This window comes from Canis lupus, chromosome 6 (genome assembly GCF_011100685.1).
Source record: "Canis lupus familiaris isolate Mischka breed German Shepherd chromosome 6, alternate assembly UU_Cfam_GSD_1.0, whole genome shotgun sequence".
Classification (NCBI taxonomy): Eukaryota; Metazoa; Chordata; class Mammalia; order Carnivora; family Canidae; genus Canis; species Canis lupus.
In genome coordinates, this window is record NC_049227.1 from 21,194,630 (window position 1) to 21,217,951 (window position 23,322).

At 46.1% G+C, this 23,322-nt stretch overlaps 1 protein-coding gene and 1 long non-coding RNA gene across 5 annotated transcripts in view; one reads left to right on the plus strand and one right to left on the minus strand.

The window, feature by feature from the left end:
• LOC111096268 overlaps positions 1–3,717 on the minus strand; it is a 46,714-nt gene extending 42,997 nt beyond the window's left edge. For 2 of the 4 annotated variants that reach the window (XR_005360782.1, XR_005360783.1), the window contains exon 1: positions 777–2,831. This is a non-coding gene — a long non-coding RNA (uncharacterized LOC111096268). Of the gene's footprint in view, positions 1–776; positions 2,832–3,472 lie in introns of those variants that run through there. The other 2 variants (XR_005360784.1, XR_005360785.1) reach the window with 2 other exon arrangements.
• A 431-nt stretch (positions 3,718–4,148) lies between these two features.
• Positions 4,149–23,322, plus strand: ZKSCAN2 (zinc finger with KRAB and SCAN domains 2). Its single transcript, XM_038540004.1, has 7 exons — positions 4,149–4,931; positions 6,326–6,509; positions 9,144–9,235; positions 9,566–9,692; positions 13,020–13,706; positions 15,994–16,485; positions 18,721–23,322. Exons 1-7 carry the CDS (start codon positions 4,527–4,529, stop codon positions 19,641–19,643), a joined length of 2,910 nt encoding a protein of 969 aa, XP_038395932.1. The 5' UTR covers positions 4,149–4,526; the 3' UTR covers positions 19,644–23,322.

Genomic DNA, 23,322 nt, shown 5'->3' on the forward strand with positions numbered 1-23,322 from the left:
CAAATCACCAACATTTTCACTACAAAGTAAATGTAAACACCTAATTAGAGAATGTGGAGGACATCTGTTCTTCTTACCTGTCCAGCATTTATGAGCCTTTTCTCTTTGCAAGCCAGCTTTCAAACAAACAACTGTTTTTAAGATAGTATTAAGGAATTCTTGATGCTAATGAGAAGCGTTTGATGGTATGGAAGTTATGCTGAAACTAAGAGTCCCTGTCTTTTAGCAATACATTCTGATAGTTACACATGAAAAATGTGACGTCTGGGATTTGCTTCAAAAAATTCACGAAGTGATAGAGGCACAGAGAAGACAAGACTGGCCATGAGTTGCTGACTGTTGAAACTGGAGGATGAGACATGATAGTTAATCCAGTTAATTCTTTCTTATGTTTGAAATTTTCCATTAAAAATATATGTATGTGGGCATGCCTGGGTGGCTCAGTAGGTTAAGGATCTGCCTTAAGTTCAGGTCATGGTCTCTGGGTCCTGGGATCAAATCTCCTACCCAGCAGGGTCTACTTCTCTCTCTCCCTCTGCCCCTTCCCCTGCTCATGCACACTCTCTCAAACAAATTCTTAAAAAAAAAATATATATATACACACACACACACACACACACACACACACACATTTTACTGAGAGGAAAGGGAAAGGGAAAGGGAAAGGGAAAGGGAAAGGGAAAGGGAAAGGGAAAGGGAAAGGGAAAGGGAAAGGGAAAGGGAAGGAAAGGAAGAAAACCTACATCTGAGGTATAATGAACAACAAATCCCAGTACCCACTGCTCCAAGAGAAGCTCTGAGGAGGTTAGGCTATAACTTTCCCATGCAGATGAGATTTTCTCTTGTGGAAGATGTCCATGTGATGGAATAGGAAGTTCAGATGTCTATAGATGATTACTTTCTTGAGGAGCAAGATGTTTCAGGAGAGCAGTTTCGAAGAAATGAAACCTTTCATGTACTATTCCCGACAAGAAGCAGCTGGGCGGCATTGCAGGGACTGAGGCTGAGCGTGGAAGGTGGTTGATGGTAGGCCCAAGGTCAGTAGTACACTAAAGTTCTAAGTTCGATCCAAAACAAAAACAAAACAAAACACTGTTCAAATATGATAGGATAGATAAGTAGAGGGAACCAAGATATAATGCCAAACACATTAGGATGGAGAGGAGCTAAAATATGAAGAGGGTGGAGAGGTTCAAAAGGAAGACACATCTAAATACTGGGCGGGGGGGGGGGGCGGTGTCCATTAGGTAATTTTAATTGTAGCAGTCATGTCAGAAGCAAATAAAGAGCCAAAAAAGAGGCTGGGGGATAAAATAAGAAAGTGAATGTAAAAGTGCTTCAAAATCTGTGAAACTGCACACACGGCAAGAACTGCTCAAAGGCTGTGGACAGCGGCTGAGGTTGAGTGCCTATAAGCACTTGCTACATGTGACAAACACAAAAAGTCCTGCTTCATTGAGCTAACTTTCTGGTGGGGGAAACAAATAAATGTATTTGCCAAGTGTGTGGATTCCACCTGCTTCATTTAGAGAGAAAATGTGGCCTCCATCTCACTGCAGTCCCCACCATCCCCTACTGTCTTACACTCTGCCTACTTCACTCGTTTATATTAATCTGCAGGAGTTCTGCAGGCTTATGAGCCATGCTCTCCAAAGTCCCTGAGCTGCTTGTGATGCCTGCCTCTCCTAAAACCACCAAATGGCCCCATGAGAACATAAAAGCACATAAAAGACCCTTTTCTTCTCTGAAACTGAATCCTGAGTTGCCACTAATCTGAAGTTACCTTGGGTGGTTACGTCACCTCACTGAGAGCTTAATGTTCTTACCTGCTGCGTGGAGGCAATCATGTCTGGTTTACAGGACTTCCGTGAGGACTAGACATTGCCTAACCAGCTCTTACTCTTCTCTGGGATCTCATCCTTGGCAATACCTCTTCAAAGAAACCTACTCAGACCTCCTGACTAGGTCAAATCCCTCTAATATATGTGGATACTCCCACCATGTTCCTCTTCCTGGTAGTACCTGTGGGCAATTATAATTGTACCTTAGCTTATTTGATTATTTGACTAATACCTGCTCCTCCCAACAGGCTTGGAAGTGCAAGAGTGCCATGGATCCTGCTTTTGCTCACCACCTATCATCATGCCTGCCACAAAATACACGCTCAAAAAATACTAAAAAGAAAAGTGAACTGCAAAGACAACCCCTGGCACATACAAGGTACCCAATAAATTCTCTGAGCCTCCCTCACCTAATGCCTGTCACATAAACGACACTCCTAGCTTCTGGGCTGCTGGAATTTGTAGGCTGAGTTTTAACTAAGGCTTCTGCTGAGAAAGAGTAGTCACTAAGCTCTTCTAATAGGGCCACCTACTCCTAGAACAGAGATTTTTGTTTTGCCCGCTGATGTATATGCTAAGTGCCTAAAACACCGCCTGGCACCTCGTCAATGAAGGGATGGATGGGTGGGCAGGCAGGCGTCACTCTTGAGTTCCACAGGGGTGAAACTTGAGTTGGGGGGTGAGGACAGCTCCTCCGCAGTGGCGGGTGGAGAGGGAAGAGCGGGACTCTGGGTCAGGACCCCCTCTGTTCACGGTCAGCCACATCAACTTCCCCGAGCGAGGGGCCTAAGAACCCCCAGATGAAGGAGTATCCCCAAGCCAGCCCTGGGGTATGGGATGGAGCCGAGCACAAGCGCTCCCGCTCCCGTGGAAGAGGCAGCGAACTGCTGGGGCGCCCCCCCCATCGCCCCTGGGGAATGGGACCCAATGGGAGCTGCCCCCGCTGCTCCCGCCCTGGAGGACCGACGGGCCGCCCCGCGCCGCCCTGGGGGTGGGACCCGGCTGCTCCCACGTGGAGGACCGACGGGCCGCCCCGCGCCGCCCTGGGGTGGGACCCGGCTGCCCCCGCTGCTCCCGCGTGGAGGACCGACCGGCCGCCCCGCGCCGGCCTGGGGGTGGGACCCGGCTGCCCCCGCTGCTCCCGCGTGGAGGACCGACGGGCCGCCCCGCGCCGCCATGGGGGTGGGACCCGGCTGCCCCCGCTGCTCCCGCGTGGAGGACCGACGGGCCGCCCCGCGCCGCCCTGGGGGTGGGACCCGGCTGCCCCCGCTGCTCCCGCCGGGGAGGACCGACGGGCCGCCCCGCGCCGCCCTGGGGGTGGGACCCGGCTGCCCCCGCTGCTCCCGCGTGGAGGACCGACGGGCCGCCCCGCGCCGCCCTGGGGTGGGACCCGGCTGCCCCCGCTGCTCCCGCGTGGAGGACCGACGGTGGCCCAGATGCTCCCGCACGGGGTGGGGGTGGGGGCGGGGGGGCCGCCGGGCCGAGCCCCCAGCTAGGGCCGCAGTCGGGCGCCCGGCGCCGCTCGCAGAGGATGCCCGGGACCCCTCCGCCAGGCAAAGGAGTCCCCGCTCCCTCTCCCTTCTCCGCTGTAGAAAGGCCCTGGCGCCGCCTCCCCAGCCGTGCTCCTTCACCTCAGAGACGTCTCCCCGCCTCCCAGACTCCGCGGCCGAGGGAAGCCGCCCACTCTCCTTTTCCACACTGTGCCATCTTCTCCCGCAAAACGTGCGCTCGGCCCCGGCTGTGTCCCTCCGCCCCCTCCTCGCTTCTCAAGTCCCCCGGCGGCGAGTGGCCGCGCCGCGCCGCGCGCTCTCGCGAGAGTCCGCCACACGGAAGCCCCGCGCCCGCGAGGAGGCCTCCCGGGACCCCGCGGCGCGCGGTGGCGGGCGGCGCATGCGTGGCCGCGGCTCCCAGCGCCCCCCGCGCAGCCAGCGGGCGGGGCGGAGCGGAGCGGACCGGGCTGCGCGCGCGCGGGGCCGACCGCCTTCCCCTGCGAGGCCTCGCTGGGTCCCCGTGGCCGGGCTGCCCTCGGGGGCGGTACCGCCCGGCGGCTCCCGTCGGCGTGCGGAGGTGTCCGCGGACGGACGGCCCGGACCGCCCTGGCCCCGGAAGAGCCTGGCGCCGGCCTCGGACGCCGCGGGCCCGACCGGCCACCCGCAGCGGCCTGGACGCGCCGCCGGGGCCGAGCCTCGCACCCCGCACCCCGCAGCCCGCACCCCGCACCCCGCAGCCCGCAGCCCGCAGCCCGGGCGGGGCCTGCACGTCCGGCCCCACCCACCCGGGGCCTCGCCTCCCCGGAGCCCAGCCCCCTCCCGGCCCGGCTGTCCAGCCCCCGCCCACCGCTTCTTTTCAGTCCCCTTGAAATCTCTCCCGGTCCCCTGGCCTCGGTCTTGCGGACGTTGCACTAAAAGAGATGCACCCCGGAACAGCACACCTGGTTCGGAGAAGACGCCGGGTCTGGGACCTCAGGGTGCACGTCCTCCTCTTCCAGCGCCCGGGATAGATCTGATGATGAACGAGCCCCGAGTGCCCGGCTCCGGCTGACGCTGCCGTTCTGCACTTCCCTGCCCTCCCAGCCACGCTTCCAACGTCAGTAAGCAGCGAGCTCCGGGAGGTTTAGGTTTATTTGGCTCTGCTCTGAGCTAGGCGCGAGGCTGACCTCCCCACCCCCCAGCCGCGGGTTGGAGCATGGCTGCATCCCTGGACCCTCAGATCGACGTCCCCCTGGAGGTGGAGGGATGCTTAATAATGAAGGTGGAGAAGGAGCCCGAGTGGGCGGTGGAGCCCTCTCTGGAAGCATCGGAGGGCTCCGAGTCCGAGACCTTCCGCAGATGCTTCAGGCAGTTCTGTTACGAGGATGTGGCTGGACCCCATGAAGCTTTCAGTAAACTCTGGGAACTTTGCTGCCGGTGGCTGAAGCCCGAAGTGCGTTCCAAGGAGCAGATCCTTGAGCTGCTGGTGATCGAACAGTTTCTCACCATTTTACCGAAGAAGATTCAGGCGTGGGCGCAGAAGCAGTGTCCCGAGAGTGGAGAGGAGGCGGTGGCCCTGGTGATACATTTGGAGAAAGAGGCTGGAAGGCTAAGACAGCAGGTGAGAGAGGACTTCTTTTTTTTTTCTTTTTTCCAGATTGTTGTATTTAGAAAGAAGGGGACGCATGACAGACTCCTAACTCTGGGAAGCGAACAAGGAAGGGGAGGTGGGCAGGGGGGTTGGGGTGACTGGGTGATGGGCACTGAGGGGGGCACTTGGCAGGATGAGCACTGGGTGTGATGCTATATGGTGGCAAATCGAACTCCAATTAAAAAAAATTGAAAGAAGGAAAGAAAGAAAAAAAGAAAAAAGAAAAAGGACAGGTAAGGGGGGGCGGGGGGGCGGGGCAGGGATGCCTTGCAGATGGGGCTTGCTATGGAGGGAGAAGTGGTACTAATGAGAGACCTTTAAAGTGAATCTACTTAAAAGAGGGTCCAAATTTCATATTAAATAGAAAGATTTAAAAAAAAAGAACCCTTGCTTGAAATATTATTTTGCAAATGAAGCTAGACATTATGCATCAAAATACTTAAGTCTCTGGAGTGTTTCTCAGAATTTATGTGAGAGAACAATACATTATGTTTTTCAGGGTTGGACTTTCGCAGCCTGATCCTAAAGAGGGCCGTTTACTTGAGGAAAGAACCACAGAACTTCATCGGTTATCCCAGGGCCCTCTCTAGTCCTTTAATATTCCAATGTGTGTCTTCTGAAGTGCCCTGGATGCCATCATCCTTGTCACTCTTCTCTGGTTTAACCACCGGCTCCTCATTTGTCAGTGGCATTTCATGGTCTTCTGGTTGTTTTCAACAGCCCTTTCATTAACCTCATAAAATCCTGCAAGATTTGCAGTTTCACCTTGCACGGGATTTGCATTCGTATAAAGACCTGACTGTCAGCAGGCTGCTGTGTTGGTCAGGGATAGACGCGACATGTGGAGATTAATTTTACGTTTTCAGTTCAGTAGTGAATGTATCTTACTAATCTGTGAACCTTAATAGATGTAAGCACTCAACGTCTATTTTTTTTAAAAAAGATTTTATGTATTCATTCATGAGAGACATAGGCAGAGGGAGAAGCAGGCTCCCTGTGGGGATCCCGATGCAGAACTCGAACCCAGGACCCAGGGATCATGCTCAGTAGACGCTCAGCCACTGAGCCACCTGGGTGTCCCTCAGTATCTATTCTAATAATAAGGAGGCTCTGTATTTTACTCCTGATAGATTTTTCCTTCTCTGTATACTAAGAAAGAGCACTGTCTTGTTTCCTTATACCTAGACTTCTGGACGGTACTATTTCTCCAATGCCCTTGGGGACTCCATTGGGAATGGAGTGAAATTTTCATTCCTTCCCACATCTTCTGTCCTTCTCTGATATGTTTCTGGGGGGGGCTTTGGCCCTCATTGGGCCCTGTTTTCCTCCCTCTTTCCATTACAGCACTAGCTTTTATTTCCCAGGTTAACAGCCCTGTGCACTCAGAGAAGCAGGCCCCACTGGGAGCAGCGTGGGAGGTAACGGACTTTCAGCCAGAGCAGGTGGAGACCACTGGAGTGGTGTCTCTGGAGGAAGCTGGAAGCCTCCACTCAGGACACAAGGAGCAACTGAACCGAAAGAGAGAGCATCGGCCCTTACCCAAGAATGGTAAGAAGAACTCAGAGCATGCCCAGTGCAGAGACCATGGCAGATGTATTTTGTAACCCTAACACCGTGACTTACTCAGATAGGATCCCCTCAATACCTTTTTGAAAATAAATTGAATATTTGGGGAGAAAGACTTCTTTAGCTTCAAGAGGTGGGAAGATGCACAGCATAAGTAAAAGGCATATCTTAAAAATGGACTCTGGGGAAAACTGAGCTTGCCCAGACTGGCCTCAAGGACTTGCAGTGAAATGTAAGAATCTCCCAGTCTGTAACCAGCTTGAATTTTTCTGTCCTGCCGTGGATATATGTGTATGTGTTCTTGGCTGACTATATAAACAACTTTAAAGACTGTGTGGAAAGGGAAACAAGATACTTACTTTAAAAAATTGACTCACAAGTAAGGTGTCACAGAAGTAGCATATGAGAACAATAAAGAATAGATTTCATAGAGGAAGGAGCACAGGCTCCCTAGCTGCCCTGGACATTAATAAGTCAAGTAGGAGGAAATTGAACACCCTGTCTTTCCCTGTCCACTGTGATCTCTCCATTCCAGCAGTCTGGTGTCAGGCTGAGAGGAATGGAAAGATCATTGAACTTACAGTGGAAGGCTTGGGTTTTATACCTTCTTGTCTCTGCCCCTCTTGTCTGTCCGACCTAGGGCAAGTGATATGGGAAGGAACATTGATGCACAGAGGTTAAGCGATGAGGCTTTAGGGGCAGACAAACCAGACACAAAACCTAGGTCTGCCATCCTTTATCTGTGCAGCCTTGGTCAGGTTACCTAACTTCTCAAACTTTCCATTCTGTCAATTGTAAAAGGAAAGCAATAAGACTGTTAGTGTAGATTGAAGGAGGCAGCATAAATGGACCAATCAGTACATTTGGTGGTCAGTAAATGTTAGTTCCCTTTCTCCAGTAATGGCACAATTATTTCTAAACTCCAAATCTCACACAGATTTTATACAACCCCTCACCAGGTAGCAAGATTCACTGCTATGTACCCAAACTCCTTATCTTTCCTGAAATTCATGTTGTGATAGAATTCATTGCAAATATTAATGTTTTCTGAATTTCGAGGTTCACATAGATCACATGCTCTGTTACTTTAGCCGATAAGCTTAGTCCAGTAAATTTATAGTGTATTTGGATTTTGCCACCCCAGGGTGATAAGGAACTCACGAAGTGGAAAAGTATGTACTTACCAGGAGGGTGCCACTGTGCCCGTGCCACTCTCCCCACTTGAATGCACACTGCCTCTAATAGCTCGCTGAGGGATCCCTGGGTGGCGCAGCGGTTTAGCGCCTGCCTTTGGCCCAGGGCGCGATCCTGGAGACCCGGGATCGAATCCCACATCGGGCTCCCGGTGCATGGAGCCTGCTTATCCCTCTGCCTGTGTCTCTGCCCCTCTCTCTCTCTCTCTCTCTCTCTCTCTCTCTCTGTGACTATCATAAATAAACAAAAATTAAAAAATAAAAAAAATAGAAAATAATAGCTCGCTGAGAAACACACACTGAACAGTATCTTTGCTTTTCACCATTTTTTTTTTTTTTTTGTAAAAATGAAAATCCTTTTTTGGATTTCTTTCAGTTAGCAAAAATAGGTACTGATATCAATGTCTTTTGCAAAAAAACAAAGTGGCATCACATGAACTTTCAAGAAGCAGGGGATATCTGTATTATGTTTCCAAGGAAATGATTCAGTTTGCTTCTTTGGAAAGTAGTGGAGCAATATTTTGAGTTCTTTTTTTTTTTTTTTTTTAAGATTTTATTTATTCACGAGAGAGACAGAGAGAGAGGCAGAGACATAGGAGAAGCATGCTCCCTGCAGAGAGCCCAATGCAGGACTCAATCCCAGGACCCAGGAATCATGACCTGAGCCCAAGGCAAATGCTCAACCACTGAGCCACCCAGGTGCCCCAAGCTTTTGAGTTCTTGATCACAGTAATATTCATTCTGCAAGTTTTCCCTAGACAGTGAGTTCCAGAGTTGCTTTGTGTATGTTTATATATGTTCCTCCTGGTTTTTGAGGGAGTGTACTGTGTATTTGCCTGTCACGTCCCAGACCATGTATCTATGTATGTATGTATGCTAACTTCTTTATCATATGAAAGCATTGCTTAACTTATGCTAGAGATTGCAAACTGGTAACTCACATGCCACGTCAGACTTGTTGTGTTTCACCTACAAGGAGTTTTTGGTTTGGGGATTTTATTTGTTCGTTTTCAGTTCTCAAGTTTAAAAATTTTTGAGATTTTATACAAAAGTCCAGATTTCTGGCTTCTCCTGAAAAAAATTAGAAGCTCTCAGTATCCCAGGCCCACTGCTGCCCACTGAAGCATTAACTGGAAGTGGGCATCAGCTGTATGTCCTTTCAGTGGTGTGTGTGCTGTCCAGTTCCCCCATTCCTCACCTGGGCCCTTTCACAAGGCACTTTGTCTGCTAACTCCCTGAGATCACTCACATTTGTGAGCCTGGCTTCAGGGTACCATGGTTTCGAATATTGTTCTGAACTCATTAATGAAATGACCAATTTATATTTGCTGTCTTTTTTTTTAATATATGTTCATTTCTTAAAAGGAGAAGCTGCATGAATTAAAGGGCCTAGAACCTTGATTGTTCCTTTCTCTTTTTGCAGCTCAGCCTTCTCCCTGGGTTCCTGCCCCTGCTCACGAATGGAACAGCATGGATCAGGAAGTAACAACCACACGACAACCTGTTGTGTCTCAGGTACGTGGTAAATCTTCTCTCTGCCTTCCCTAGGGTATTCGGTCCCATGAATTTCCTGTGCCTTCACTGTCCTCAGACTTTTACACTGTTCCCCCCTGACTCCTTTTGCAGAGAAGACTGGACCCAGCCTTCTGATTAATGAGACTCCTTGCTGGATCATCTCTCTTATGATTCTTTATAATATCTTCTGCTTCATTTGGCACATCATACACACTTGGTTCCCTGATTTTAATTCTTCTCTGGGGCCTTTCTGTGTTTCCTCCATGATCATTCATCCTTTGAAAACCCATGTGGTTATCTTGGTAGTCATTGCTGTTAGTGTTGTTACAGGGACCAGTGAAAGATGTCCACATGGCGAGAGGTTTTTCCTACAAAAAGAGCGTACATCAGATTCCCGCTCACAGAGACCTGTACCGGGATATTAGGAAAGAGAGTGTTGGGAACATGGTCTCCCTGGGTAAGGATTCTTTCCCTTTTCACATAAAAGATTTGGGGATTTTTGATATCTTTATTTCTATTGATTATACATTAGTTAAAAGTGTCAACACCTAAAGGACCTCCTTGGGTTATCTAGTCATTTCTGTGGCCAGCTCACCAGACCTAGTAATCAACTGTCCCTGTACTCTTCCCCACTCCTTCCTCTCTTCCAGTTCAAAATAGATACACATTCTTCTAACTTAAGGATGAAAACATTGGTAAGGTATTATATACGACTGTCATATCCTTACTACTTAAATATAAGCTTATACATACTCACTAGACTAAAAGCTTTATAAAGTCACAAGGTCTCTTTATGATTTGTTCTTGTTTAACTGCAGTAACCCAACACTTTGCATACAGCTGGACCCATGGGTGAGTGGCCAGAAAATAATTGTTGGATGGATGGAAATCTTACAGATGGAAGGAAAAAAGTAATATCAATACAATAACCTCGGCGGTATGTTGTGAATTATTTAAATAGCACAAATTTACAGGCACACATAACAACTGAAGTGTCACTTTAGAAGCAAACGTCTGAAGGATTGTCACCTGCGTTAGTAGTAGGCATAGGGGATCCCTGGGTGGCTCAGCGGTTTGGCGCCTGCCTTTGGCCCAGGGTGCGATCCTGGAGTCCCGGGATCGAGTCCCGCGTCGGGTTCCCGGCATGGAGCCTGCTTCTCCCTCCTCCTGTGTCTCTCTCTCTCTCTCTCTCTCTCTCTCTCTCTCTCTCTGTCTATCATAAGTAAATAAATAAATAAATCTTTTTTAAAAAAAGTAGTAGGCATAATAAGTAGTTTGTTCATACATAACGAAAAAATCAAAGACTGCTTATTAATAAAATTACAGGCCTAAAATGTGTACTAGCCCATACTAGAGAGGCTGTAGACGTGTGCTAATAGGGTAGCCACCAGCCACATAGGGTTATTTAAATTTATAGAATTAATTAAAATGAAATAGTTAAAAATTAAGTTCCTCAGTGGCCATAGCCACCACCAGAATATTTATTTATTTTTTATAATGTTATGTTTCTTCTTTCTTTCTTTTTTAAGATTTTATTTATGACAGAGGGGTGGAGGGGCAGAGGGAGAAGCAGGCTCCATGTAGGGAGCTGGGTGTGGAACTCGATCCCGGGTCTCCAGGATCACACCCCGGGCTGAAGGCAGCACTAAACTGCTGGGCCACCGGGGCTGCCCACCACCAGAATATTTAATAGCTATTTGGGTCAGCACAATTATAGAACATTACTGTCATCATAGAAAGTTCTGTTGGACAACACTACATGTAGCTTCTAAAGTTTAGAGATTATAAACAGGCTATACCAAACTCAGTGAATAAAGATATACCAACAACTGCTTATAATTAGAAAGCAATTAAAGCAACTGAAAGAAATGACCAGAGTAAGGTGGCACTGATGACACAGAGATAACAAGGCAGTCCTCCCAGAGCAGTAGGCATCCCAGCTGTCTGCCTGGGTTTGCACATGCAGGTATTTCCTACTGCAACCTCAGCTCACATGCTGTCCAGACATGGCATGCTTTATGAGAGTCCTGAGTAAAATGTGCCACTAGTGGGATGGGGATCATCTTCCAAGAATTCAGATTTAGCCCACTACCTTCATACGTACAGGTGACCCTTAAACAAGATGGTTTGAACTGCGCAGGTTCACTTCTACATGGATTTTTTTTTCAATAAATACTGTGAATATGTTTTCTCTTCCTTAGGATTTTCTTAATAATATTTTCTTTTCTCTAACTTATTTTATTAAGGAACTACAGTATGTAATATATATAATATACAAAACACGTGTTAATCGACTATGTTATCAGCAAGGCTTCTGGTCAGCAGTAGGCTATTAGTTAAGTTTTGGGAGAGTCAAAAGTTACACATGGATTTCAACTGTGGGGTTGGTTCCCCTAACCTCTACTTTAAGAGTCAACTGTGATTACAGTGGAAGGACCCAAGTCCAAAAACACCTGCCCCAGTCTTTTATCATATATTGTAAATGAATGGCTTATAGGCTGATTCTAGCCTATACACATATTTTGGCTTTGCACAGAGTTTTAATTTAATATTAGTTTGTAAATCCAGATTTTCTATATCTCTTCAAAAGTCAAATATCAGCACAGGCCCACCTTCTCACATAGCAGCAATTGGCCAGACCCAAATCAAGGAGCTCATGCTGAACTGCCATATTTTTCACTCATTTGCACTGCCTGCCTGGTACTTATAGATATTTGAGCTTTCATTAACCCTACGCTTAACTCTCTCATATGAAAATAAAGAGCAAATCTCCATCCCCATGGTTCCTTCAGAAAGGATTTGATGTGATGCTCCTTCTCTCGAGAATTCTGTGAAGTTTCTGTGTGTAGTATCCAGAGAAGAAACCAAATTTTATTACGTCCCTATTGGGCATTGGGATCAGACAATTTTTTATATAATATTCCCAGCATTTCTGTGAACAGAGGCCAGCATTCCCTAGGAAACTGAAACTCCGAGATTAAGAAACTTTCCCCTGGTCCAAAAGGAAAGCAGGGTTTACTGAGGTCAGGGTTCACAATTAAGACATGTTGATCTCCACAGTGCTGTAAGACAACAAACTATTGATGTGCTTCCCTGTCCTTACATCTCTTTCCTATTAACCTTGCCAGATGTATCCCAAAATTCTTGACTTATCTCTCCTAGCCCCAGAGTGTGTGTGTGTGTTGGGGTGGGAGTATGTGGAGAGCAGATATAAGCACACTTGATTTTATAATTTTAAAATTTTATAATTTTATAAGTATGTGGAGAGCAGATATAAGCACACTTGATTTTATAATTTTAAAATTTTATAATTTTATAAGTATGTGGAGAGCAGATATAAGCACACTTGATTTTATAATTTTATAATTTTATAAGTGTTGTCCAAATGCTAGTTAGGAGTAAACACTGAACCCAAAACAATGTGAGACACTGAGAGGGAATCAAAGTTAGTAAAATATATGTTTTTTACCATTAAAGGTTTTTCCTTAACAGCTAGCTGGAGAAAGAAGTGGTACATATGTGAGAAGTAAAATGGGAATATAAGCTAGTAGGTGATTGTGCCAAAGAAGAGAGATATAAGGAAAACTATAACTATACAATAAGTAGTAAGAATTACCATGCTGTGCACTGTCATGGCTGAGGAAGGCTCTAGAAGTGAGGGGGATTGGACAAGACCTTTCAAGGATAGGTGTGAACATGTCCAGGAGGGCATACTGCAGCAGCAGATTAGGGCGTGCAGCTTTGACCTCTGGGTTTACCATGGAATGTGTTTCTCTTCCTGTAGGAAGTACTGCATCTGCATCTAGCAAGATTGCCCGGTTGGAGCAAAGAAAAGAGCCCTGGACTTTAGGTCTACACTCTTCTAACAAAAGGAATATTATTCTACGAAGCAACCACATCAAGGAGAAGCCAGTTCATGCCACTCAGATCCCTGCACGAAGTGCGGGGAGAGTATGGGGCGAGCAGCAGCACTGGGGTTTAGAAGACGAGAAGATAGCAGGCGTTCATTGGAGCTATGAGGAAACAAAGACTTTCCTTGCCATTCTCAAGGAGTCTCGCTTTTATGAGACACTACAAGCTTGTCCCCGAAACAGCCAGGTGTATGGGGCTGTAGCCGAGTGGCTGCGTGAGTGTGGCTTTCTCCGAACACCGGAACAGTGTCGGACCAAGTTCAAAAGCCTCCAGAAGAGCTATCGGAAGGTGAGAAATGGCCACGTGTTGGAACCCTGTGCCTTCTTTGAGGACATGGACGCTCTGTTGAACCCCGCAGCCCATGCTTCATCTGCTGATAAGCCAAAGGAGATTCTCTCTCTCCCCAGACTAAAGAGAGTTGATATCAGTGCTAAAGAACAGATCAATTTGGTGGAGGAGGAAGATGCTGCAGAAGAATCTGATGGTGATGAAATAGGCATTGAATTTATCCGGAAGTCTGAGATTCGTGGTGCCCCTGTCTTGTTTCAGAACCTCAGTGGTAAGAATTGTGCTCTTTCCTTTGGGTATGAAAATGGATGATAGGGGCTTGTGGTAAAAAGAGTAGATGGGAGGCAGCCAAACCAGGAGAGTGCTGTCGTGAGCACCTTGCCACTAATCACTGAACGTACTCTCTGGTGTTTTTTGCTGCCTTGGGACAGTCTGAGTAATGGCCGTGGAGGTTCTTTCTCAGGCTAAAGCACAGCATGGATTTGAGTATTTGGAGCCTATAGAAAGATGATAGAGGGGATCCCTGGGTGGCTCAGTGGTTTGGCGCCTGCCTTTGGCCCAGGGTGCGATCCTGGGGTCCCGGGATCGGGTCCCGGGATTGAGTCCCGCGTCAGGCTCCTAGCATGGAGCCTGCTTCTCACTCCTCCTGTGTCTCTGCCTCTCTCTCTCTATGTCTATCATAAATAATAAATAAATAAATATTTGAGAAAAGAAAGATGATAGAGTCAAAGGACTGGGGAGCCCACATCTGAGGACTGGTATAAAGCAACCAGTTGTATTGAATTATAATAAGTTGTGTTAAGTTATATATAATAAGTCAGTTGTGTTGGGTTCTAGTAAGTCGAAGATACCTTTTTATACACTCTAGGGTAACCAGTTGAACATATAACTAACTAGAGTAAAAAAACTGTAATTGTAGAAGAAGACAAGAAAGGAGAGAAAAAGGAACACAGAGTAGATTATTCCAATGGAAAACACAGGAAGATAGTAGACATAAATCCAAATACATCATTAATTACAAACTTAAGAGACTAAGATTGTCAGTCATTTAAAAAAAAATACTCCTTACAGGAGATGCATGTGAAGTGTAAGACGCAGAGACCTTGAAATTAAAAGGTAGAGAAGATATACTATATACCATGTAAACAAAAGCTGGTGTTGAAACTGGGGACATGCAGAACTAACCCGGTAGTTAATGATTGGGTGACAGTAGACACACTGTATAAGTACTTTGAGCTTCAATTTTCTCATCAATAAAACATGACCCAGGATTCCAGGATCCTTAGTGTTAAATGAGGTGGTAGGTAAAAATGGAGGAAGGCATTCTGCAGATGTTAAACACAGATATCTCCGTTTTTCATGATGTGCATGATAAAAAAAAGAGAGGCAGAGGCAAAATAAGAGAGAGACTTTATTCTGGTTAAATGCAATGAGACATAGCTGGGTGTCACTATTATTAGGAAAGTTTCTCCACTCTGCCTTATGAAAAAGATGCCTGGGTGGCTCAATCAGTTAGGCGTCTGTTTTAGGCTCAAGTCATGATCTCAGGATCCTGGGATTGAACCCTGCATCCTGCTCCCTGCTCAGTAAGGAGTCTGCTTCTCCCTCTACCTCTGCCTACCCCTTCCCCTGCTCATGCTTATGCTCTCTCTCAATTACATAAATAAATAAATTCTTTTTAAAAGAAGATGGTAAGTTCTTAGAGTGGAAAAATCAGGCTAGGAGAGTTGGGGGTACACTCATGACTACATTCAAAAGAGCTCAGAAAAACACGGGGAAGATGCATCATACTTGTACAGGTGCTCCCCAATCTGGAAATCCGTAGACACAAGGGCAGACCCAAACATGGGAATGCAGTGCTATCCTGGAGGAGATCACCAGGCAAGACTGAGGATAGAAGTGATTTCTTCATACTCGCAAAACACACAAAAACCATAGTTTAACAAACTGTATTCAGACATGTCCTGAGAAGTTTGATTCTCCCATAGAAGCAGAACATCTGCTCATTCTTGTGAGTCATTTCATCTCTCACAGTAGAGGACTCAGTGACATCAAAAATGACTCTGGATTAGTTCTCCTCTTCAAGGAAAACTGACTTAACAAGTGTCCTCCTCTGTTAGTTTTAACCATTGGAAAAGATAGTTGTACCCTTAGTTAATCGCCATAGCAATGGCAGATCTGAGGGACTACATTCTTACTCTACCAAATAAACTTTGAGACCAGTTTAACAATTTCAATTTAAAAATCCTATTGGGAAAAAAAATAAAATAAAATAAATAAAAATCCTATTGGGATTTTGACTTCATAGATTCATCTGATAATTGATACCTGTACAACTTGAGTCTTTACTATTCAGAAACATAGCGCCTCTCTGTGTCTTCTAGTTCCTTGATGACTTTCAGTAAATTACAGATTTTTTTCTCTCATTTTTTGCATATCTTCTCCCCCAGCATATCATAGTTCCTGTTGCCACTATGAATAGGTTTTCTTTTACCCCTTATGTTTAGAGGCTGCAGACTCTTTTTCTTATATCTTTGAATTTTATCCTTCCATGGCAGGTGTACACTGGGGGTATGAAGAAACCAAGACTTTTCTTGACATCCTCCGTGAGACTCGGTTTTACGAAGCTCTCCAGGCTTGTCATCGGAAGAGCAAGTTGTATGGGGCTGTGGCTGAGCAACTGCGTGAGTGTGGCTTTCTCCGGACACCGGAACAGTGCCGGACCAAGTTCAAAAGCCTCCAGAAGAGCTACCGCAAAGTCAAAAATGGTCACGTGCTAGAGTCCTGCGCGTTCTACAAGGAGATGGATGCCCTGATAAACTCTCGGGCCTCTGCTCCTTCCACCAACACCCCAGAAGAAGTCCCATCACCCTCAGGGCAAGAGGGAGAGGATATTGAGATTGAACCCCAGGAACCAATAGGCTGGGAACCGGAGGAGGCCTCACAGGAGGCGATGGCTGAAGATTCTGGCAGCGAGAGAATGAGTGAGGAGGAAATTGTACAAGAGTCAGCATTCCAGGGGCCTCCAGGTCTACTGCCAAGCCCAAGTGGTAAGGACCATCAAGGGGGAAGTATGATTTACTGCAAAATCAGTAACTGAGCGTATAGCTCATGAGTATTTATTCATTAAGCAGACATTGAGGATCCTGTGCTGTGTGAGAAACGGGGGACCTAGTAATGAACAAAACAAAGTGTCTTTCTCCTGGTGCTTCTATTCAAAGAATTCTAGTGATTCAGGCTTTGGGATCTCAGCCTTGGTTTTTGTCTATTTGGGTCAGTGTTTCATGTCACCTGAAAATACTATGGGGAAGAAGAACTTGCAAAAAAAGTCAGAGAAAGAGGTGTGTCCATAGGCTCAGAACACAAAAGTCTCAGTCCTTTGTGACATGCCTGAGAAAAAGGTCAGGCAGAGGCAAGATTAGAGAGAGACTTGACTCTGGTTCCCCGCCCCACCGGCATGTTTCCCACAGACTGCTGGCGCCCTCGTGGGCATCAGTCCCAGACTTCAAACTTTCAAGACTAAAATCACTGTCTTCCTCTCTGCGTCTTAGCTCTTCCCTGTGTCCTCCCACATCCTGACCTAAAACTTCAGAGACCATTTTTGGTGCTTTCTCTCTCATGATTTACATCCAAGCAGATACTGTCTTTCCGCCTGTTGTAGAACATCTGGACAGATCCCCTCTTTAGTTAACACAGCTACCAGCTGTGGTAGGAAAGTCTCAACCTTTCTCTGCTTCTTGCCAAGACTTTTGTAACAGACCACCCCAATCCAGGTTTCCTCATCAGGCTTGTGTTAAGATTCCACAGCCATCCTATCTTTCTGTCCTTTCTTTCCAGCATACTCTGCTCATTCAAAACAAAGGCTAGAGAGGGGGCATCCATGTGCTTTCTGCTAACGTCTATACAGGAAATTATAATTTGAAGGCTGAAATCGTTAATTCTTATATAACCCAGGGTTTGGTTACTGGAAACAAAGTCCTTTAGTACCATCCCTTGTGAGTCTCATTTTTTAAATCGAGCTGCAGACCTGTTGCTAAATCGTCATACTCTGTCTAGCCAACCACGAGGCTGTGACTTCCTCCAAACCCCAGGACAATGTTGGACCCAATGAGAACACTTCAAAAGAACTGCTAAATGAAAGATGACATTGTTAGGGCTTTCACTTAACTTAATGGACTGATTGATGGCTGCCTTCCTCTCCCCGACCCATCCCACAGCCCCCCCCCCCCCCCCCACTTGGGACAGAGAGATATAAGCAATCTCAGCTCAATGTCTGCAAGGACAGGGATGTTCAAACTGGCAAGTAGAAACAAGGCAGCATAGTAGAATGCTGAAGAACAGAGGTTTGGGGATCAAACAAACCTGGGTGAAATAATACAGTCTCTGGAATTTGATTCAAAACAATCTGGGTAGAGGGAGCAGAAAGCAGGTGGGAATAGAAGGGAAACTAGATTGGCCATGAGTAGATCATCATTAAAGCTGGGTGAGTGGCTCATGGAAATTCATTTTACATACTATAGTCTCTACTTTTCTGTGTGTTTGAATTTTCCATAATAAAAAAGTTCAAAGCCACACAGTTAATAAGGAATCAAGATGGAATCAGAACCAGAGCAGTATGATTCCAAAGCCTGTGTCTTTTCACCACATCATACTGTGTGTCCAGAAGACCTCCTGGAAAAGCTGGCAGCAAGATGCACCTTGCAGTGAACGTGGGACATAGACAACAGGGTGAAAGGGAGGGAATTCCAGTTTGAGGAATGATGAGAATTAAGATTTGAATTTGTGTGGTCTATGTGTGAGACAGCTGGAAAAAAACAGTGACAAGAACATTTGAAGAGAAGGAAGAAATAGCCTTGGGTAGGGTATGATTAGATATCAGTGAACTTGGAAGTCCATTGAGGAATTGAAACCGGATCACTGGAATCTGCTCTGAACACCAGCGCAGTGTGTTTTAGCACAGATGTGAAATTTTGAAAGCAGGATGGATGAGAGTAGAACCTCAAGGAGAATGCTAAGTTGGTCCCCTGTTAACTCAGGATATGGGTGGAGAATAACAACTTGGATTTCAATTCAGAAACATTTCAGAAGGCCTACTTCATACTAGGTGTTACTGACTGCTCGTGGAACTGAATAAAAATAAGGCATAATGAATCAGAGAAGGGTAATAGGACCCAAGAGGCCAGAGAAGTATGCAGGGATCCTAACAAAGCCCCATAGGCCATGCTCTATATGTTAATACAGGACTGGTCTGAAATTACAATCACTTTTTTTTTTTTTTTTTTCAGATTTCGAAATTGGAGGTAGTTTCAAGGAGGACACAACACAGGTAATATATAAGGACATGGAGCAGCATAGGGCATTAATAGAAAAGTCTAAAAGGGTCATTTCCCAGAATGCTGATCCAGGTAAATACTGCAAAAGGGAATACATCTCAGGAAGACAATGGGAAAACCTTCAAGGAATCAGACAGGGGAAGCTGATGTCTCAGCCTAGAGATTTAGGGAAAGCTGTAGTTCATACGAGGCCTTTCATGGGGAAGAGACCCTACCGACTTCTCAAATATGGAGAAAGCTTTGGAAGGAATGCTCGTCTTATGTGCCGAATGACCCACCAGAAGGAAAATCCTTATAAATGCAGTGTCTGCGGAAAGTGCTTTGGTAGAAGCAGAAGCCTAATCAGACATCAAAGAATCCACACTGGAGAAAAACCCTTTAAATGTCTTGACTGTGGGAAAAGCTTTAATGACTCCTCCAACTTTGGTGCCCACCAGAGAATCCACACAGGGGAGAAGCCCTACAGGTGTGGAGAATGTGGAAAATGCTTTAGTCAGAGCTCGAGTCTTATCATACATCAGAGAACCCACACTGGAGAGAAGCCTTATCAGTGTGGGGAGTGCGGGAAGAGCTTTACCAACAGCTCCCATTTCAGCGCCCACCGCAGGGTTCACACTGGCGAGAACCCCTACAAATGTGTGGATTGTGAAAAAAGTTTCAATAACTGCACACGATTTCGAGAGCATCGGAGGATCCACACTGGAGAGAAGCCCTACGGCTGTGCCCAGTGTGGCAAACGTTTCAGTAAGAGTTCTGTCCTCACCAAACATCGGGAGGTTCATTCAAGGGAAAAGCTTCTGCCGCACCCACCGTCCTCATGTTCCCCAGAGAACCCACCTAAGGGAAAGACTGATGAATTCAGGAAAACTTTTTGACGTTGACCTCTTCTCCTCCTACATGCCCCCATTAGCCATTTTACCCCAGCCTCACCGTTAGAAGCAATCTTTTCTTAGCTATGAAGTGTAATTCCCAAGATGAGCTTGAGAATAAACTATGGGTCCACCTCATGTTCTCACCTCTGCCTCTAACTTGACCAGTCCGTTCCTCTCAACTTCTCCCTTAGCAAAGTGGAGAAGATGTCCTGTGTGGGTTCAGAATGACAGTCCCTTCAGGATGTCAAGACCTCTGCTGTGGGATTGCCAAGTTCAGCACCATTCAAGGTGACTCCACATGGAGGAGAGTTGTTTTCAAGCAGACCCAACATGCTGAAAGTTTCCTGTTGCCCACCACATAGGATCCTGGACCCAACCTGATCACAGATCTCTTGTTCGGGTAGAACTTTCAGGAGTCTGATCAGATTGACACCACATCTTAGTTTTGAAGACAAAAGGGACATTGAGATTGTAGCGCTTCCTTCGGAAGTCTGTTGCACTATATACCCTTTTGGTCAAGGTGATCCACACTGCTAGGGTGGAGTCCCTGTATTGTCAATGAAACCATGTAACTAACACCTCGGCCTCCACAGAGAAGAGAAGCACCTGCTCACCCACCATGCTAACCTTCTCCAGACCTGAAGACCAAAACCCCCTGGGCTGCTGCTTCTCATCCTCTGATCCAGTTCCTCTTACCATTTCTTGTAAGTCCTACACTTAACCTCCAGGGTGTTCTGGATGCTCTCATCTGACTCTCCTGAACCACCAGGCCCTCTCCAGAGTAAAGAGGATGCATGTCCATGGTGGGTCTCATTAAAGTAGAATCTTCACTCAGACACATTCTACTCTACAACTGCTCTGGTTCTTACCTAGATACATGACTGGCATGTTGGCATATTTCATGCCCCCCAGCCCCAATACTTTAGTAATATTATATTAATGATAGTTTTCTCAAACTTTAAGGGGATAGGGAAAAAGTACAGTAGAAACTGAAAACTGTCACTGTTTCTAAGACCAGTCAGACTCCTTAGGCCTGCTCTAGATCAGATAGCCACCTCATTCAGACTGTGACCTCCAGGGCTATTTGTTAAATACACTATCCTTTTCTGAGTCTTCTACTCCCTGTTCTTAGAATCATCAACCCAATTGTAGAGCCCTGAGTAATTTATATAACTCTATAGCTTACTGAGTAAACATGGAAGGATTTACAGAAACCTCCAATCTACAACACCATTGTCGTTTTCCTATTTAAAAAATCTCTTTGATAATTCCTTAGCACTAGCCCAATAGGTCTTGAAGGAAGAGCGAAAATGGGGAGGGGAGAGACAGGGAAGTAGTTGATTCATTTCTGGAAGTTACAGATGAAACCAAGAAATCTGAACTTCCAAAGGTGGTTGCTCCAGGATGAGGCCAGTGACATTTATACCCTTAGTACATAGGTAACCCTGGGGGTGGGGGGAGGGAGGGTTTGATTTGGGAAACAGGTCCTAAGTTTGGTGGAAAGACAGCCACAGTCAGAGCTGTGCATAGCTTCTTTTGATCTTATCTCTTCTCTGCTTTGTCAGATGTTCTCTTATTTGAAGACCTCTGGAGATAATATTTTTCCTTTGAGTATGTTTGAACCTTTCATAGCCTATTCAACATTGTACCAAGTGGGGTAGGCAGCGTAGAAAGAAATCCATTTCATGGTGCCAGAATAGGATGTGGCCTGCTGGATGGCAGGTGACTCAGGTACACATTGATACATGTTTCTGATTTACATTTGTTGGAGATGTTACAATTGTTCACACCTCGGTAGGTTGGTTTCCTGCGTGTGGTCTGAATTATAGACTTCTAATGGTAAGTGCAGTGTCATGTCATTAGTGTGCCTAGCACAGTGAGATGCGTGCGGTGCCCGTGGGCGTGTGCTTTGTGTAGATGTTCCGGAATTCCAGCTCTAGAGAAGATGCACATGAATAGAAATAAATCTCCACTTAGTAATACATACACAGGATTGATACTTATATCAAAGCATGATTCAGGAAAGTAGATGATTTATGCGTAAGTATTTATTAAGTACTGTTATGTGTAAGGCCATGTTCCAGGCTCTATGAGAGGAAGCGAAAATAGAAAAGGACATGGTGCCCCTACTCAAGGAACTTGCAATATGACAGAGGAGGCATTCCAGCAAAAGGTAATTAATGCCATTCACCTTCATGTCACTTGCAAAAGACCAATGACTCAAGCATGAGAAAATCACCATCGCTTGCAAAAGAATTTTTCTGAATTGCCTAAAATTGTATACCTCTGCCTCTCAGATGTCCCCAGTGGCAGAAAAGGTGCAGGACCAATTCCATCTCCAGTGGAACAGACCAAGTCTGTGTGAGTTTCACATGTCTGGGGTCACACAAAGGTGCAACCCAAGTTCCCTGCCTATAGTCCTAGTGGTAAATCGGCTTTTGGACGTGGGTTAAATTGCCTTCATGAACTCTGTCTCTGCTGAAGAAATAGAAGATCCTACTTATCATCTTAGACCAAGACAACTTACATTTTGTCTTTTTTCAACTGGAGCATGAAAGTCCAAATGAATAGTGTATGTCTTTTATATCACATAACATTGCCTTTATGAAGATCCATAGGAAAAGATTTTTTTCTGGGTCTTGGTACCAGGGAAAGCTCTGATCCTAAGCAGGAAAAAAAAATTACAAACACTGTGATTTTTATAACTTACTGCTTTTCTCTCTTTGTTCTGGCTGCTGGAAAGCTCAACAAAACATACAAGCCACCTCAACCAACTACCTAAAACCTATATTTGTTTAATCCTATTTCATTTCTTTGAAGATTACCCCAATTCCTATTTTTTTAAAGTCGTATGAACAAATGGACATTTTATTCTCTGACATCTTATCCAAGGCACTTTGGAAACTGGCTTGTATTCCCTGCCTACACTTGCTTTGTTACCCCCACAAATACCTCCAGTTCCTACCAGTGATTTTATTACACATACAACCTACCTTGTTTATAAATCTTCTTTAAAATGGAAACTTCACACATATGCTTAAGCTGTTCAGGGCAGCCTGCCCTGGGGGAGCAAGCATTAGACCAGAAGCCAAAAGGGACACGTTTTAGTCTTGTCACTATCGCTTAACCGAGTGTTGTTTGACAAACCTCAGCCTCTCTGGGCCAGTGTTCCTTAGCTGAAGAGACATGGAACTTGATTGCCAAGACTGCTCTGGCTCTAATATTTAGTGAGACAGCAGGGTGTGGTATAGGTGAGGAAGAGGTCATAAGACCAGGTAGCCCTCCTGGCCCACCGCTGCAGGCCGCATCCCAGGCTACACTTCATACTTTAGGAAGAAGGAGGCTGTGAGCAGCCCAGGAGCTTGCACAGTGAGGAGAAAGACTCCTCATTCATGTTCAGCAGAAGGCGACTTGTGAAGCTCCTTGGTAGCCGATGGCAGGTAGCTGCAGTGAAGAAAGCCTGTATGTGAGGTCTCCTGCTCAGCAATGCACGAGACTCAGCTGTGAAGGAGCTGGGGCAGCCCCAAATGCAAGGCATGTGTGAGCAGCTTGCACAGCTGTTGGCTTTAGCCTCTGAGTGCATTCCAGGTATCAGTGTATGTCTCTTCATTGTTTTGTATTCACATTCACTTAGATGTCTTCTTGAAAACTTGTATGTGAAATAAATGTCTAAAGTAAGTGA

Excerpts from the sequence above, each read along its gene's own strand:
- ZKSCAN2 (XM_038540004.1), top strand. The coding sequence starts at position 4,527 with ATGGCTGCATCCCTGGACCCTCAGATCGACGTCCCCCTGGAGGTGGAG. Across the intron at positions 9,236-9,565 it reads GACAACCTGTTGTGTCTCAG|GGACCAGTGAAAGATGTCCA; the intron begins GTACGTGGTAAA and ends GTGTTGTTACAG. Across the intron at positions 16,486-18,720 it reads TCTACTGCCAAGCCCAAGTG|ATTTCGAAATTGGAGGTAGT; the intron begins GTAAGGACCATC and ends TTTTTTTTTCAG.